This window comes from Primulina huaijiensis, chromosome 7, assembly GCF_012295235.1.
Source record: "Primulina huaijiensis isolate GDHJ02 chromosome 7, ASM1229523v2, whole genome shotgun sequence".
Classification (NCBI taxonomy): Eukaryota; Viridiplantae; Streptophyta; class Magnoliopsida; order Lamiales; family Gesneriaceae; genus Primulina; species Primulina huaijiensis.
The window spans coordinates 5,059,681-5,076,270 of record NC_133312.1 but is presented as its reverse complement, the minus strand read 5'-3'; the positions used below and the strand labels follow the sequence as shown (position 1 = coordinate 5,076,270).

The 16,590-nt window shown below is 33.2% G+C and overlaps 2 protein-coding genes and 1 long non-coding RNA gene across 4 annotated transcripts; all 3 read right to left on the bottom strand.

The window, feature by feature from the left end:
• Positions 1-295: 295 nt before the first annotated feature.
• Positions 296-1,412, bottom strand: LOC140981831 (uncharacterized). The gene is made up of 2 exons (XR_012176141.1): positions 1,274-1,412; positions 296-832 (listed from the first exon to the last, which is right to left on the bottom strand). It is a non-coding gene; the product is annotated as an uncharacterized lncRNA (long non-coding RNA).
• A 136-nt stretch (positions 1,413-1,548) lies between these two features.
• LOC140980369 (uncharacterized) lies at positions 1,549-5,322 on the bottom strand. 2 transcript variants are annotated; one of them, XM_073446147.1, is made up of 4 exons: positions 4,082-5,322; positions 3,609-3,784; positions 2,665-3,435; positions 1,549-2,239 (listed from the first exon to the last, which is right to left on the bottom strand). In XM_073446147.1, the coding sequence occupies exons 1-4, from the start codon at positions 4,405-4,407 to the stop codon at positions 1,980-1,982; spliced, it is 1,533 nt and encodes a 510-aa protein (XP_073302248.1). In that variant the 5' UTR covers positions 4,408-5,322; the 3' UTR covers positions 1,549-1,979. The 2 variants fall into 2 exon arrangements, with proteins under 2 accessions (XP_073302248.1, XP_073302249.1); XM_073446148.1 differs by having other exon boundaries at positions 2,096-2,268; positions 4,082-5,321.
• Positions 5,323-5,593: 271 nt separating this feature from the next.
• On the bottom strand, positions 5,594-11,896 carry LOC140980620 (CSC1-like protein At1g32090). The gene is made up of 11 exons (XM_073446556.1): positions 11,330-11,896; positions 10,180-10,332; positions 9,291-9,426; positions 8,926-9,027; positions 8,665-8,784; positions 8,447-8,527; positions 7,644-7,984; positions 7,208-7,453; positions 6,757-7,081; positions 6,424-6,657; positions 5,594-6,018 (listed from the first exon to the last, which is right to left on the bottom strand). The coding sequence occupies exons 1-11, from the start codon at positions 11,641-11,643 to the stop codon at positions 5,674-5,676; spliced, it is 2,397 nt and encodes a 798-aa protein (XP_073302657.1). The 5' UTR covers positions 11,644-11,896; the 3' UTR covers positions 5,594-5,673.
• Positions 11,897-16,590: the final 4,694 nt, after the last annotated feature.

The window sequence follows — 16,590 nt, the reverse complement described above, 5'->3', positions numbered from 1 at the left end:
TTTGTTAGTGACAATATTTTTTTAAACTTAGTTTAGATTTTAGAAAATAAAAATAAAAACATATGAATTTATATCTTATTGTGTGTGGGGAAATATCAGTAATAATAATACAATCTTAAACTTGAAAATCTTCATATCACACTCACTCAACAAATCAAGGCATCGTCATATAAGTTTGTGCATATATCCATTTCAATTCATAATCTACAAATATACGTATGTAGCTAACAAGAATTTATTACATTTTTTTTTCCATTTTTCATCAAATGACAATAATGTATGCATACACACACACATGTATATATATATGTGTGTGTACTAAATCAGTTAGCATAGTACCCTTTGATGACTCCGCCTCTAATGAGTGACTCATAATTGGGATCATAATCATAAGTTGTCCAATTTCCCCATTGTGGTTCGAAACGGTATGCGCTGTCCTCATTGAACCTCCAATCGCACGACGTGTACTTCTCGTCGCTGCAGCCGTAGTCATACCGGAAGGCCACGAAGTTTCCCATGTTGGTGGAGCAGTTGAACATGGTGGCCGAGGGATAGAAGACGCGTATGCTGATATTGAATTTATATTGCTGCCATGACTTCAAGTGAATCACGCCGAAGCTGTCTTCGAAGGAAAAACAGCGCAGACTGAGGTAGTTCGGGTGGATGTTGGTTATCGAGATCGTCTTCTCGCTTTTCTTGGCCATCATCGGGGTGGAAAGCAGGAGGAAGGCGGCGGCGAAGGGGAGAAAGATGGTGGCACGTGGGTTGGCAGCCAAGTGGTGCATGGCGACGGTGCGTGCCTTCGTTCTTCCTCCAAGATTTTGTTGGGTTCCTATTTATTTATTTTTATTATAATAAATGATTTTTATTTTAACGTGAATTCGAACACATGTATAAAATGTTTATTCGACTACTTCAGGCGGGTGATGACCATATCCGATCATTTTGATAACATTTTTTCATTCAATAAATTTTCAAGAACATTTACGCGAAATGTAATCTCATTCTGTATAGTTACCAGAAGCTTATCTTTACCCAATTGCATTAGAATATATATCAAAACAAAGGAATTTCTTGAGTTGCTGAAAGGCAAATTCCTTAACATGTAAAAGGCAAAAACGAGAATTTGATGTGTAATACAAACATGCACACATATAATAATTTCAATTTAGATAAGAAAGTGATTAATATTCTTCCCAAAACAATGATATCATGCAATAATTTTAGTGGGAAAACCTTGAATTTTAACATTAAAAACATCAAGAAAACGTACCTCCCTTTCTAGGAGCACTGGATTTCCCCTTTTTTATATTTTATTACAACGAGAATTCTAAAAGAGCTTTTATTGGAAACCCTTTAAAAAGGAGGAAATTATTGGTCTGGATTATTTCAAGTCATTTCATGGAAAAAGACCGAATCTTGCTTGATTTGACTACGTTAATGGTTTTTATTTGATTTTTCTTGTATTACGAATTCTTGTTTTCTTTCCCCCTTTTTTAGGAAAAGTCTTGGTTGTGTGTTTGTGTTTCGATCAATAGGATTCTAATTCAGCAAAATTTGGGAGAAAAGTGTGGCTATATTTGGAGTTTTGAAGTAAGAAGTTTAGAGGAATATTTTAGAAAATAAAATTCATGTAAGCTTTTGTTTGTTAAAAAAGATATAAATAAATTATAACATCAATAGAAACAAAAAAAAAGTAAAAATAAGTAGAGCCTTAATTTTTCTTCTGAATACCATAATTCTAGTAACGAAGTCTACATCAACCACTTTGTAATGCTAAAAACAATTACACTTATAAGCAACTTATTAAAAGAAAACTAAACGAAAAATAATAATCCAAAAGAAAAACAGAGGAGAAAGGAAAAACAAGAAGAAGCAAAGCTCAAACTTCGACCTTCCTTTGAGTTGGATCCTCCATTGTAACTAATCCTTTCGTATAATCACTCCCAGCTTCATGTTCATGAAGTGGTGAAGCATTCTCACTTCTGATTACATGCCCTGCAGCTTTGGCTCCTCTGAAACTGCTTATGTTTCCAAATATTACAATGATCATTCCTCATTCCAGCACAAAATGACACTCCAAATGTTTTTCCAATCTTTCCAGGCAGGGCAGTTGCTAAAGCAAATCCAGCGCAAGCTCCAAGAGCCCTAGCCCACGAGAACCATACCGAAAACGCGCCTTCTTTGCCTGCCGGTGAGCAGTCCAGCCACAGTACTCTTCCGAATGCGTGCAGCAGGCCTGTTAGACTTGTTGTGAGTTTGGTGGCACTGCAAGATGCATGATTCTTTAAGTATATGTTTAGTTTTTTCGTAAATTATGACAATCCCACCTCGACTTAAAAAGCAGGCAGTTAAGGACTGACTTACAGCAATGAGAATCTCTTACAACTCTTCAATTTGACCTTTTCTCTTGGGCTCATGTATTAAGTTAATGTGGGGAAAAGGCTACCGGCCAAGTTTTGGCATTTAGCTGTGTATATCTGGGAGGGACCTAACAAGAGGTGCAGAGCTGTGTTCTTTATTTAACTTCAAGAATCACAGATTCCGGTATGAGGAGCAGCCAAGAATGCATGCTCCAGTGCTTTTTTATTAATCAGCTTCCAGTACGCATAGTTGGTTGTATATAGCTAAGATATAGATATAACAAGACGTATGAGAACAAACCTGCTGCACTTCCTTGGACGGCAGCAAAAAGAAGAATGCTGCCTGTGCTCCAAATGCTCGTCTTATAATAGAATCCGAACCCTGAAGTGAACGTCGATAATATGAACCCAAGAAGCTGCATTTTCTCAGCATCCGCCCTCATGATTTGCTGCTGTGGATGTGCCAACGGGAGAGACAACAAAGGGCACACGAAATATGCTAACCAAAGATACAAAATGCTCTCAGTTTTTATGCATAGGTACCCTATTGCATAAAGCAACCCTCCGGCAAAAACGCATGTTGTAGTGAAAGATGAGAGGAAAACTCCTGCTAGACTCCCTGCTGCTTGAGGATACTTGAAAATCGACAAAACATGGATCAGGGGATTTGAATTCGATCGCCAATCTGCATAACTTGAAGTAGCTCTATTTGTGCTGAAAATGTGGATCATTCCTACACCCCATGTGAGGCCACTGAAAATCGAGACAACCCACAAAGCAGTAAAGTGATCAGATTGGCTAAGCATGTGATATGTAAAAGAAGCCATTATTGCTGCTCCTAAGCAGCCTGCTGCGGTGGAGTATAGAGATAGCCAACTTCCAAATGATCTTCTGTCAGCAAACTGGCGTTTACGGATGGTGGATCCGGTGAATCCACGGATCATCAGGCCGAGGTGACGGGCATGGGTGGCTCCTACGACTGTGCTTGCTGCCACGATCGCGGCAATGTATGGTGGGAAGATCCAGGACTTTTTGAAGAATCCAGCTGGAAGGCAGAAAAGGGCTCCGATGCCTGTGGATAGAGATAGATCCAGAAATTTTTAATATTAAGCATGACATCAAACAAATAGTTTTGATATGATGGGATTGCTATAAGAAGATTCAGGAAATTCAAGTTTGCGAAAGGAAATTCAGCGTGGGAAAAGTTGAAATTCAAGATAATTTTTTTCTCAAGAAAATGCTTGCCTGTGGCTGCCCCTGCTATCAGCTGTTGGTTGTGACCATAGTCAAGATTTACTGCAACAAAGCCAAGAATTGGTGCTGAGAGAATGAGCCCTGTGATCCAAGAAATTGAAGTCCAATGGAGTGGGGAGAAATTCAGGCTACCGACTTCAACTGCCCGGTATACAAGCCCTTCATATCTGTAATTTAAGACATGAAAACTAGTGTTTCTGTTTGAACAAGAGTCTCTCTTGGTAAACCGAACTCTAAGCAAAATAAAACACCTCGAACCGGCCAGAAATATCAAGAATCATAGAACATGTATGGTTTTGAATGTCTTTTTCTTGGAATTCTCGAAATAAATCAATCTTTTTTAACTCCCAAGATCCAAAAACAACAGAGATGATAAGCATCATTTTTGGAAAAGTTTATTCGCCTGTTCCCTCCTTAAATTCTTGAAACAAACTCTGAAAAGTTAACTACTTACTATAACTTACATTTGCATTTCACTCTGCTTGCATTTCAAACCCTTATGGCTCTTCAACCAACCTTGATTTGGCTCCGGTGCACCAGGCACCGTTTGGCTGATGATAAGCGGGAACACAATAGGAATCAATACGGTATGTACAAAATACGAGCACAATCCATACAAATACCAAACAAGAACTTCTCCCTTAGTTGGCTTCTCTTCGAATCCTCCATACGCTTTATACATATCTGCACCTCTCTGAATTTTCATTCCCACATTTTGAACATCCGGTGTAACCTCATCTTCCTCTAAGTTTTTCGACCTTTCTAGAATCTGAGGGCTGGTTTCTGCCATTCTCTCACTCGAAACTGACAAGTCTCTATAGGATCGACAATGGAGACATTATTGCATCAAAGGGTGTCCTTAAAATTGGTTGAACACTTGTACAGAGTGAACAGCTGGTTGCGAAACTTTCGAGACAGTGAAAGACATCGATTTAATCACTTGATTTATACCTACATGAACAAATAATATTATAGTCATTCTCCTTGTGTCATTAAGTTCCGGTATTGTCAGTTATTGGAGAAACGGTATTCCAATAACAAACCACATTTGTCCTACATGATACAAGCAAATAAAATATTTAAGGAACAGTGGAGTCAATCAAGAACCACGGAAGACAAACAACATGCCAAAACACACACACATATGGGTGTGTGGGGGGGGGGGGAAATTACAGGCTTTGAAAGCTTCACCGTTGCCTCTACCAAAAGATTCTGCGTAGGAATTACCATGGTCTAGTGAATAAGCCTGTGAAATGCAAAGATAATTTTACATTAATTAACCTTGAAAATTCCCACTTGAAGTTGAGTGGGTTTTCTCTGACAATACAAGATACAACACAAAATTAGGACATAGATAGGGGTGACTTTACTAGATTCCAAACAGGATAGCCATATTTTAATTAAGTGTAAACTTTAATGAGCACCTTATTTTACTAGATTTTTGGATTTGAAATTGGGAAACGTACCATAACTTGAGATAGCATTGCCAACATTCAATCATCTTGAAATTTGAAAATTCAGAAAGGAATTATTATATGTTTGCAGAAAACGGGTGAGTGCTGGAAAAAAGTTGAGAGTAATCTTATGCATAATCTCCAGTATCATATGCTGTGGCATAAAAAATTAATAGTTATCGAGCATGGAATCTTGTAAAGTGGCAACATAAAATAATGTATATTGAAATATTAAAAGGCACGCCTGTAGCAAAGCTAGGTAATAAAGCTACATGATTATGTTTAGCTCATAGCCGACTCAGGAGAACTCTGTGTGCTTTTATATTTAAATTCTTATTTTTAAAAAATGTGGTATCTGTTGTGAAAAAAGTAAAAATTTACGGTAAAAAGGAAAAATCTCAAACTCTTAAAATTATCACACTACACACTTTATAATANAAATTTAAAAAAAATTATTGGGATATTGATTATCTTAAAAATTAGCCATTTCCAAAGTTAAAAACCCACGAATAGATGGAAAAATAAATACAAAATCAGCAACCAATTTGCATTGCACATGAATCAACAAAGGGGGGAAAGAAGCTAAATACATATATGAGACTTCAATACTGATATCCGTGATAATGTGATTCAAAGTGGTACCCATACATGTAATTTGGTGATTCAACTTCATAATGATAGGTGGTGTGAGGCGGTTCGACTTCATAACGTTGGACATTGTCTGATGTTTCATCTTCGAGATGATGGGCATGTTGAGGGGACGGAGAACTAAGCGAGCTTGAAGAAGAGCTGGCGATATCATCCGGGTTTTTCTCAACTTTTACTTCAACCAAGTCAACTTCTTCAAATGACTGGAAAATCGGGTGCAAGTATGCATCAGCTAAAAGAAATTTTAAGTTGACATCAGATTCAGAAGCATGATCTTGTATGTCTTTGTTCATGGCTTCCTGCAGATGAAAATGAAAGAAACATCGATCAATCAAAATTTATCAGCCAATGATTGAAAATTATAGAATCAAGCCTCGTCACCATCCCAAAATCATAGTTGACGGTAAAATGTAACTTAAGTACCAAGTATCATGTTTGAACATAATGACACATAGGTGACCCACCTCGTAACTCGTACGGAACATGTGACATACAATTATAAGGCCGAGTATTTGTTGTACCAAAAGAGCGATAAGAAATTAACAATGCAACTCGAATCTTTAAACTAGAAGTAGATCAAACACCGTGTTTTGATTATTGTGTCGCACAGGCAATCAAGTGGGACAAGAAGGAGAATTATTGATCCCAAACAAAAACGTTTGATTTATGGGTTGGCACCAAGGATATCACATCTACAATCTTACCTCAAGAGGGTGCCTCCTGAATGCAGGTTCAAATCGATTCTTGCAATACTTGTGGAAAGTTAGAGTCAATATAGGTAACACTACAAGTAGAGGAGTGGAGTTTGCTGCCTTTTTTGTGCTTAATAGGCCTAATAGTAGCAGTTGCGATATAAGCAAGCTTGCTATTATACGTGCATGAACGTGTGGCCAAAACGCAGCAGCGCTCTCGTATTGTTGTTCATACACATTAATCACCTGGAATATAATACGAGAAGAATGTATAAAATTGAGTACAAAGATCATTATTCAATTTAGAATGAGTAAAAAATAGAGTGATTTTCTAGCAGAGTTAACCTGATGACGATAAACGAAATATGCAAAGGCAAAGAATCCGAGTATAAAAGGAAGAAGTATAGGGGTGACAACCATGTACACAATGCCAAGAAGGAAGTACAACTGAAGGCTTGGTAGAGCCTCAGGAAAATCAAGGCCTCCAGGGTCCATTGCCTTGTCTAAGTCTCTTTCGGTTTTTACGATAAACATGTTCTTTAGGTGAAATATGACTAGATCTTTTAATCGGAGAATTTCAATGGCAATACCGGCCCAGCCATCGACCATGATGTATGTGATAAAGAAAGTAGCCTTCATTGGTATCGAGACGCCAATGTTTCGTGGGATCCTGCAACCCCGAAAAAGATTCATTCCTTATAAAAACATATATCAAAACAAAAGTCAAGTGGAAAATATGATTCTGATTTTCACAAAATACATATAACCTAAACAAAAGAGGTGCAAGGGACGTTACTGGGTAGCTGATTGGTGAAGGAAAGCGTGAAGTTGCTGGAATGCTGTTCCAGCTACTATGCTGCCTAAGAACACATTGACTAACATGAAGTAGTAGTATTTTGCGGCAGTTTTCCGTTCCAATACCGATAATGCTACGTGCCCCTCTATTTTTGACATGACCATTAAAATTGAAGGAAGAAAATACAGAAAGATTTTAAGGACTAGACCAGGAACGAAACCCTGCATAAATGACTTGAGAAACGACCTGCAAAACAGATTCATTCATGTATTACAAAATTGTAGAGTATGACAAAGAATCATATCAAAAAAAAGTTGGCTATAGAGATATCAAGACTCGCTAATGGCCATGAAAAACTTTCATCTCACGAGGATAGGAAGAAGAAAAGCATGTCTTGCTTTTTATGTATTTATTTTTTGTTTTGATGGTCACTTACCATTCGACTACGGGCCTGAGAAAAGGAGCAACTCTCTCCAGCCCTTCCAAATTAGCCAACGATTGAACAAAAGCAATTGGAATCATGTAAAAGAATACTAATGCAAATACAGATATTGATATCACAAGCTTTCGAATGCTAAGCGAAAAAAAGGGTATAGCTAGATTCTTCCAGTACACATCCCGGGGTTCAGGGGCCCAATTTGTTAACCACAGAATAGGATTTTTGCTTTGTTGTGTCTGTGCACAAACAGCTGCCCCCCATCTTGAATTAAATGACACAAATGCTGCTGGTGTGACAGAATTAGAGTCTTTCAGAACTTTTTGACGCTCCAAAGTTAACTGAAGATGAGCGATAAGTAAATCATCAGAATATAAACAACAGTTTGTCTTAATTAAGACTAATAAATAAGGATGGATGAATTTTGAATAAAAGTAAAAAACATAGGGCGACGACGAAGTGACAGCATAGGATATATCCGAGTCGACCATAAAAACCTTTACTTTAGGTACCATGATCAGATGGCCAAAACAATTACTATACAATGATATGTAGGTTTTGATCGTAATTGGTTACAGATTACTGTAGAAATATGATTTGATTGTACTTAATTATAGAATACAATCCATACAAATACCAATCAGCATTTCTTTGTATAGGCAAAAATAACTGATGATAAATATGATCAGAAAATCATCTGTGTAACTGTTTACAATCAACTTAATCAATGATATATCATAATCTTAATAATACCAAATCTGATTGTAGAATTTATTCTTTGATTTCTAACTAGCACAACTCACTTTTTTGTCAAGATATTTGATTTGCTCTTTGTAGAAGTCGATAGAATCAACCTTTTCACCCCAAAGTCCAAAGAAGCCTCTCTGAAAGACAAGAACACGAGAAACAGTACAAACATGTCAAGCTGTAAAGCAATTACAGAAATAGTATACCAGGCATGATTACTTAAAAGTTTCTCATAATACTTCACTTCAAAGATTTTAAAGAGAAAGGAGGACACCTTTCTGGTTGGCCTCTTGTCTGGATGTCTCTCAAACTTAAGTTGATTGAAGTCCAGCCAATTTTGAAGTCGGTTTCTCATTCGAGCCATTTTGGCAAACTTATTAGCATTGTATACAGCCTGGAAATTAAACATAGCAAAAGTGAACAAAAGATGAAAAATACTAAAAAATTGATTGAATAGTAAACGGATTTTATGTCAGAACCAGAGTTTTGGAAAAAATCTTTTCAAAAAAAATTTTTGAAAGCAGAAGTTCATTGCCTGGTGGCATAGATAGTGATCTGGATGATTTTTCTGAAAGAAAGTCTCGACATTATCAGATATTGAACGTCCAGAAGCACCAGGAACATTCCTAACAAGAACCTGAGGATAGTGCAAGTCAGTTTTTCTCTTCTTTTTTTCCTTTTTTGTTGAGACATGAAAGTATTTCATTAATTACCATACAAAATACAGATACAAATACATTTGATCATCAATGCAGAAATTTTGTGCCATAATGGGAAAATATCAACGTCGGCATCTAGAATAACTCATACATGATATACTACGGTTTTTACCAATCAAGATTCAAATTTGAACGACCAAAGGATGTATAAGTTTGTAAACTCGATGGCAGCTGAACTCACCGTGAATTGTTCAGGCTTCCTGCCTTGTGAAGCCAGAAAGTTTAGTCGCATTGAAGCAACTCGACCATATTCATTATACAGCATGTAACAAACCCAAAATGTAAATATGTATTCCATTGATATGTGGATAAAAAACCTGAAATTCAATTACAAGGCATCTTTCGTGAGAGAGAAACCAAATTTATGTTTTTCCATGTTCCCCACTTGATGCTATGATATAATTTGCAATATGAATGGATTAAATATAAATTCAGCTCCGAGTTAGAAAAACATGGTATGCATGTTCTGCAAACTCTTTGTAAATGAACAATAGTTCATGGTGTAAATCATTTCACAACTGATGGAGAAAGAGGAGACGAGAAGATGCATAGGTATTGATATCTATTGCCAACTGTGTGAAAATATGAACGGTACACTTTAATCATGTGAAAATGATCTTCTTTAAAGTTCTCACATTTTTTAAATCATGAACTTCAGAGAAGTAATGAGTGCAACTATCTAGCTAACTTGATGCTCTAGCATGATTACTAGAAATTATAACAGAAGCGTCCAAATTTCATAATTTTAATGGTGGAGATAGATCACTAGAGTGAAAATTATACAGTTCTGTCAAGAAATACACGGAGTAAAGCCTGAATTTCGGTAAAACAGAAGTGATTAATTCGTTTATTCTGTGGAATATTAAAATATCAGATGGAGAAAGGTGATATTATAATATCAGCTCAACCACTTTTCTCTGAAAAGTGATTAAGTGACGAATAAAGATTTTTTTGTGCGAATAACTAAAATGGATACCTTGTCAACATATCCATTGACAATGCCTATAGTATCTTATCTTGATGGTGAGATTTTATATTGTGTATTTCAATGAAACGCGCAAGAGACTTACTTATAAGATTTGGGACGAATATTCGATATTGAAAGCTTGTCAATGTCGCTGACAACCAAGTCGCGGCGAAGAGAAAACAGAGTTCCATCAGATACATTCACAGGTATCAGAAGTAAGAGTGCAGCAATGGCTATAGGCCCAAATATTTTCAGTCTGTTAGTTATGAAGACGACCAAAAATGTGTAAATAATCTAAAAATAAAACAATGAAATTCGAATTCAAGATTAAAGAAGGCTGAAGAGACCACATGTTCACAGAAATGCGATTTGGCCAACGACGAGGATGTTGGTTTAAAGGAGAATAAATAAACATCAAAAGATACCAAGCAATATACATTGACTACATGTTCTCTTTCAAGTTAAAGCTAGTATCTTGAAGTTCGGACTCACAAGAGTTATAGTTAACCGTTTTTTTAAATTTTTTAGCGTTATAGATACACAATGTCAATATAAAACGAAAGATTTCTGAAAATATTCGAGAAGGTTTTGCCCAGGAGCAATAAGGCACCCTGAACTTTATGTGGCTAAATTTGGAGGTAAAGATAAAATCTTCTAAATCTTTTTATGCAACAAAAGATCGTCAATCAAATGAAATCTAGGGGAGAAAATGCCAAAGTTATGGTATGACAAACTCAAAGCCCAGATACTCACGAAATCCTAAAAGTAAAACAAATAAAAAAGTACAAGATGGAAGATGCTACAATTCTTCAAAGGTAAAAATGCACTCAAAACCATAAATTTCCGGACCAAAATTTTCAATTAACAGTGGACAGCTTTAGATTCTCAAGAAAATAGTAGAATCGAGATTAAAAAAATCATTCACGAGAAAGAAAATTAGAAAACGTTGCAGGCCGTGGATGTAAAAAAAAACATCATGCAATACTAGATTCCATAATCTTCGATGAAGCCAAAAGAGCATATCCAAGAAAGCAGAAGAAAAATATACTAAATAATTTCCCAAAAAGGAACAGCATAATCCGATCAATAGTCCAAATAACACAGCCCGCAAAGCAAGCAAACGATTGAACTAAGAATTTCAAATTCCACCATTCAACCACAATAATATAGCATTACATCACTCAAAACAATCCAATGAGGAAAATATATATTAATACAGCATAAAAATAAGAAAAATTATTATCTTGGAGTACCCAAGAGTGTAGATCCTCAAGAAAACAGCAGAATCAAGTCCAGCGTGGCTTATAATCTCAGACTCACTCATCCTCAGAGCCTCAGGCATCCAGTTAAGAAAAGTGAAGTAAGTCTTGATATCAAGATTCACAAATTTGCCCACCACACCGAACCTAGTCCTGGGACTGGTCCTCTTCCCTAAAATGTACCATTTGGGAAAGTAAACTCTATCATTGATTGGCTGAATCCTAAGCAGTGCAAAAGCCAGCAAGAATGCAAAGGCACCCAGTATGTTAATCAGTGCTGACACCCCAATATCCTCCAGAGTCGCCATTTCTTTTTCTTACACACTGGTTCACACGGAGGACAATGAAAAGGTAGGTTGTGGAAAGAATATTTTCTTGGTGAGATGCTAAAAAGTTTGGTTCATGGGTTGTCCACTTTGTGATAAATTTATTGCCTTTACCTTGTGTTGGAATTTCGGATTTTTTTTTTATTGATTTAATGGCGTTTGAGTGGGCAAAAAGTGTGAAACTTGGGACCATTGAGCGTGGGGTGGAACGGGGTTTGCTTTGGGATTTGGTAACTGAGCGGAAGAATTTGATGTCAGAGGGGAATACAGTAGGAGTTATCTATGGGTTGTTTTTAGTGTTTTGGAAAGTCAAACGAGTCTATTTTGGTAAAACAAATAAAGAAAATGGATTCCACTTTACTTACCTTTTTATCTAATTAATTATCAAAATTGTTCTCCCTAAATTTTAGGTAATTATCAAAACCTCGTATATTGATTTTCACATTAAATATTTAATAATAATATTTTAAGGTTTAATCATAATTTTTATCTTAGATAATAGTAAAATCATTAACTATTTAATGATAATATTTTAAAGTTTATAATAATTTTTATCATAGATAATAATAATAATAATAAACTCATTTTTTAATTAATATAATTCAAAATACAGCTTAAATTTTGATAGGACATATAAATTTGATTTAATTTCAATAGTTAATTGAATCAAGTTAAGTTAGAACCGTAATTTGTTTAATTTGATATATATTGAACTCTAAGCATTTTAAACATATTCATTAATTTATTTTTGTTTTTTATTTATGTAAAATTTAATATGAAAAAAATACTAAAGTTCTAAAATAAACAATAAAAATAAATCTCCTTAAAAATAATGTTTTAAATTGTATATTATAAATATATATTTTTATTGTTTTGTAAGAGTAATAAAATTTATTTAAATCGATTTTTTTTTGTAAACCCCATTATTTTTATGTATTTTGTAGAAAAAAGTTAACCAAAATTTTATGTAACTCTACTAAAATTTGGGATAAACATTTTATAATTTACATTTTATTCGTGTATGGTAAAAATATTTATGGCAAAATTTTAATTTTTTAAAAAATTAAATTTACTTATTGATGTAAAAAAATTAATTTATATTTTTAAGATAAATCAAAATTCTACATCGCAAGGAATAAAGTTAATGTAAGAGTAAATTTGTCTAATAATTAACTAATTAGATAAGATGGAGTATTATTATAAAAAAAATATTGAAATGTAAATAACACTCTATTTTATGTCTTCTAGAATTTTCACGTACAATGGAGTTGGTGCAACTAGCCCATTTATTAAGGACATAATTTAAAACATGATTAAATAGTAGTGATGAGTGATAATGAAGACAATGATATATATATATATATATATAGATAAATATAATTGAACCTTTTAAATTTGGATGATGTGCTTGACTAACGTATATTCTATGAGTAAATTATAGCTGGTGGCCCGTGACACAACTTTTTATATGATACATCATTTGTCGTTTTACTGAAAGTTATAACGACTGATAACGATGCAACTCAAATATTTTAAATTGCACATCAACTCAAGTATCACGTTTTGACTGTTCTATCCAACAGGTACATTTATTGCATTCAACAATCTTGCTCTCAATAATTTCACTTCTTGCAATCAACGAGAATCGAACTCGTGACTTTGACTCTAATATCAATTTTAGGACCGAGCGTTTACGCTTCACGAAAATTTATAGCTGGTGCTATCGGTATAACTCGAATCTTTTAAACTATAAAAAAAACTCGATATCATGTTTCGATTGTTCTACGTAACATGAGCAATTATTGAACCCAACACATTTTTTTATGTTCGAGTGATGTATGCATTTACTAATGTTTGTCATCTCACTTGGAATTAGGGATGTAAATGAACCAAACTGTTTGCGAGCTATTCGAAGCTCGGCTTGATAAAAAGCTCGTTTGAGTTTGTTTGTTAATCATATCAAACCAAGCCCAAGCTCGATTTTGAGCTCGAAAATTTAATCAAACCAAGTTCAAGCCTAAGGATATTCTGCTCGAGAGCTCGCAAACATGTTCGATAATAGGTTCGCAAGCTCGAGCTAGCTCGTAAGCTCGAGCTCGAGTCGTTTAGGTGGCTCGTAAGCTTGAGCTTGGCTCATTTGTTGAGTTGACAAATAAAAATATTAGTACTAATGTCAATGGAAGAAATTGAATACAAAACATGTATAAAAAATGATGAATTCACACTATTTTATCACAATTATATTTTTAATCTTTTTTGCATATCATTATACTAAAATGTTCTTTAAAATACAATAAATAAAATAAATTAACAGAAATACATCAACTTATTCTTTTTTCCTAAAAATTTACATAACCAAGTCATATACAAGTTGAGTAACTTTACTATTAGTCTATAAAGGTTAATTAAAAATTTTACATGCTAAATTGATATGTCATTTGACATTAATCAATAATTTAAGTTAATTATGTCGAATTCATTTCATAATGATGTGATGTCTTCGATCTACTATATTTAATGAATATTCTAGATGTATATAATGAATATTCTAGATGTATGATTTTGGAATGTTCAATAATATAATGATTTATATTTTTTTTAGCTCTTATTTGTGTCATTTTGGTTATTTATGAATGAATTTACATTTTTATGTCTAATTTAAAATTAGTTTATAGAAATATTTAATTTTTAACAAGCTCGATTCAAACTCAAACTCGAGCTCAATTCTATGCTTATCGAGCTCGAAAACGAGACGAGCTCAAGTCAGGCTTGTTAAACATGCTAAACAAGCTAGTAATGAATCAAGCTCGAGCCTGGCTTAATTAACATGCTAAACGAGCTTTTAACGAGCCGAGCTCGAGCTTTTCTCGAGCTCAGTAATTTCAATACAAACCGAGCTCGAGCCTGATAATAGAAGCTCGAATCGAGCTCGAGCTCGAGCATCAAACAATTTTAAACAAACCAAACTCAAACCTGATACTGTTTGGTTTGGTTTGGTTTGAATCGTTTACATCCCTACTTGGAATTAATGATTTGATTTAGTACAAGTTGAATCTTGGAATATATTTCTATGCATGTAATCCAATGTTGAGAAAAACAAACTCCAAAACTAAGACAAATATCAATGCTGAATAATTTGCGGGTGGAAATTATAGAGACGATTTAAAAAAAAAAAAAAGAAGAAGAAGAAGTATTTATTAAATAAATTTAATTAACAATAGACGAATCACACTACAATATATATTTAGAAAGTGTGTGTTTGCGTGTTGAAAAATATTGAATTAAAACCTCATAATAAAGACATAATGTTCACTTAATCTCATAATAATAATAATAATAATAGTATATTTTGGAGATGACGTGATGCAATTTATGCAAATCTAAATATATTTTAACAAAATTAATAGAAATAATACTATTGAATTTTTCAAAAATGATTGAAAAATTACGTAGCAAATTAGTTATATTTTGGAGTAGCTTTAAAATTTTTGTTTAATAAATGTGAGCTCCACTATTTTTTAAGTCCATATATTTTTGTAATGACTATTATTGTCTTATTCTTACGTTAATAAAAGAAAATTTATTTAAATGTAATTGTCGTCTTTTTCACATGCAAGGTGTTCCAAAGTTTGGTATGCAGTGTGCTATTATTTTTCTCCTAGTTTGGTTGTGAAATCTTATGTGGTTTTTTTTTTCTTTTTAGTTCTCAAAAATTAAATAAAGTAAAACTTATGCTCTTTAAAATTAAAATATTTAGATAAATAAATGTCGAAGAGCAATAATCGTTCTTGCTGAAAATCGACTGAAATGTGATGCCCAAGATATTACGTGTTTTGAGATATCTGAGTTGCAATATTACTACTACCAGTTTTTTTTAAAAAAATTTAAATTCTCGATTACATATATATTTAAAAAATTGCAGTTAAATTTTTTTTAAAAAAATAGAAAATCGTAGTTAAATTAATATGTACACCTATGGATAATAATTATACTAGTAGTAATGTGGTGCAAGCGGATTGGAGTCATCTACTATACTTGGTGTTTCACTTTGTGGTGCAGACTAAATTTGGCAAGTGAATATCTCATCTCTAACTGTTATAACTCAACTTAATTGCACTGTTTTCTCAATTACAATCAACTTTGACCAAAGATTTTTCTATTCCTTGTGGAATTGTTGAGATATTAATATTAAAATTATTAAATTAAAATTGTTGCTCTAAATAATTGTATTTATTTAGAAAATAAAAAATAAAAAATATATAATTTTATATTAATTAAATTTTGTCGCGAGACCAGTATTTATAACTAAATATGTAAAATAAATTAGTATAATAAAATATAAACTACATTTGATTATAATAGATATCATTATTTCTATTTCGTATGGAAGTGCTGAAATATGATTAAAATTTATTAAATTGTTTTTTTTTTAAAATAATAAAATACCTACATACATTAAATATATTTCATGTGGAAGTGTTGAAATATTATACTAAATTATAATTTACATTTCATTTATTAGAATATAGACATGTGAGTGTAATTTTGAAGATCTCGTCATATAAAATACACCGAATGTGTGTTTGGTTGATGTGATTAAATAAAGATAGATGAATAATCACATACTTATCTAATGTTTGATTAAAATTTTAAGATATATTAATAATCATTTTGACCCGGTTTAAGACTTAATTTTATGATTAATTATTTGATTATTAATCTAATAAATTAAGTGGGATAAGTTATCAACACACCGCAAATTACATTTTTATCATCTTATCTCTTACGAAAATAAATATTTATTAAATTCTAATTTATTGTATTTAATGATTACCGTTATATTTTCAAATATATTTAAATTAATTTAATAAAATAAATTATAATTGTAAATATTTAATTATCTATTTAATTATTTTAAGAATATTTATA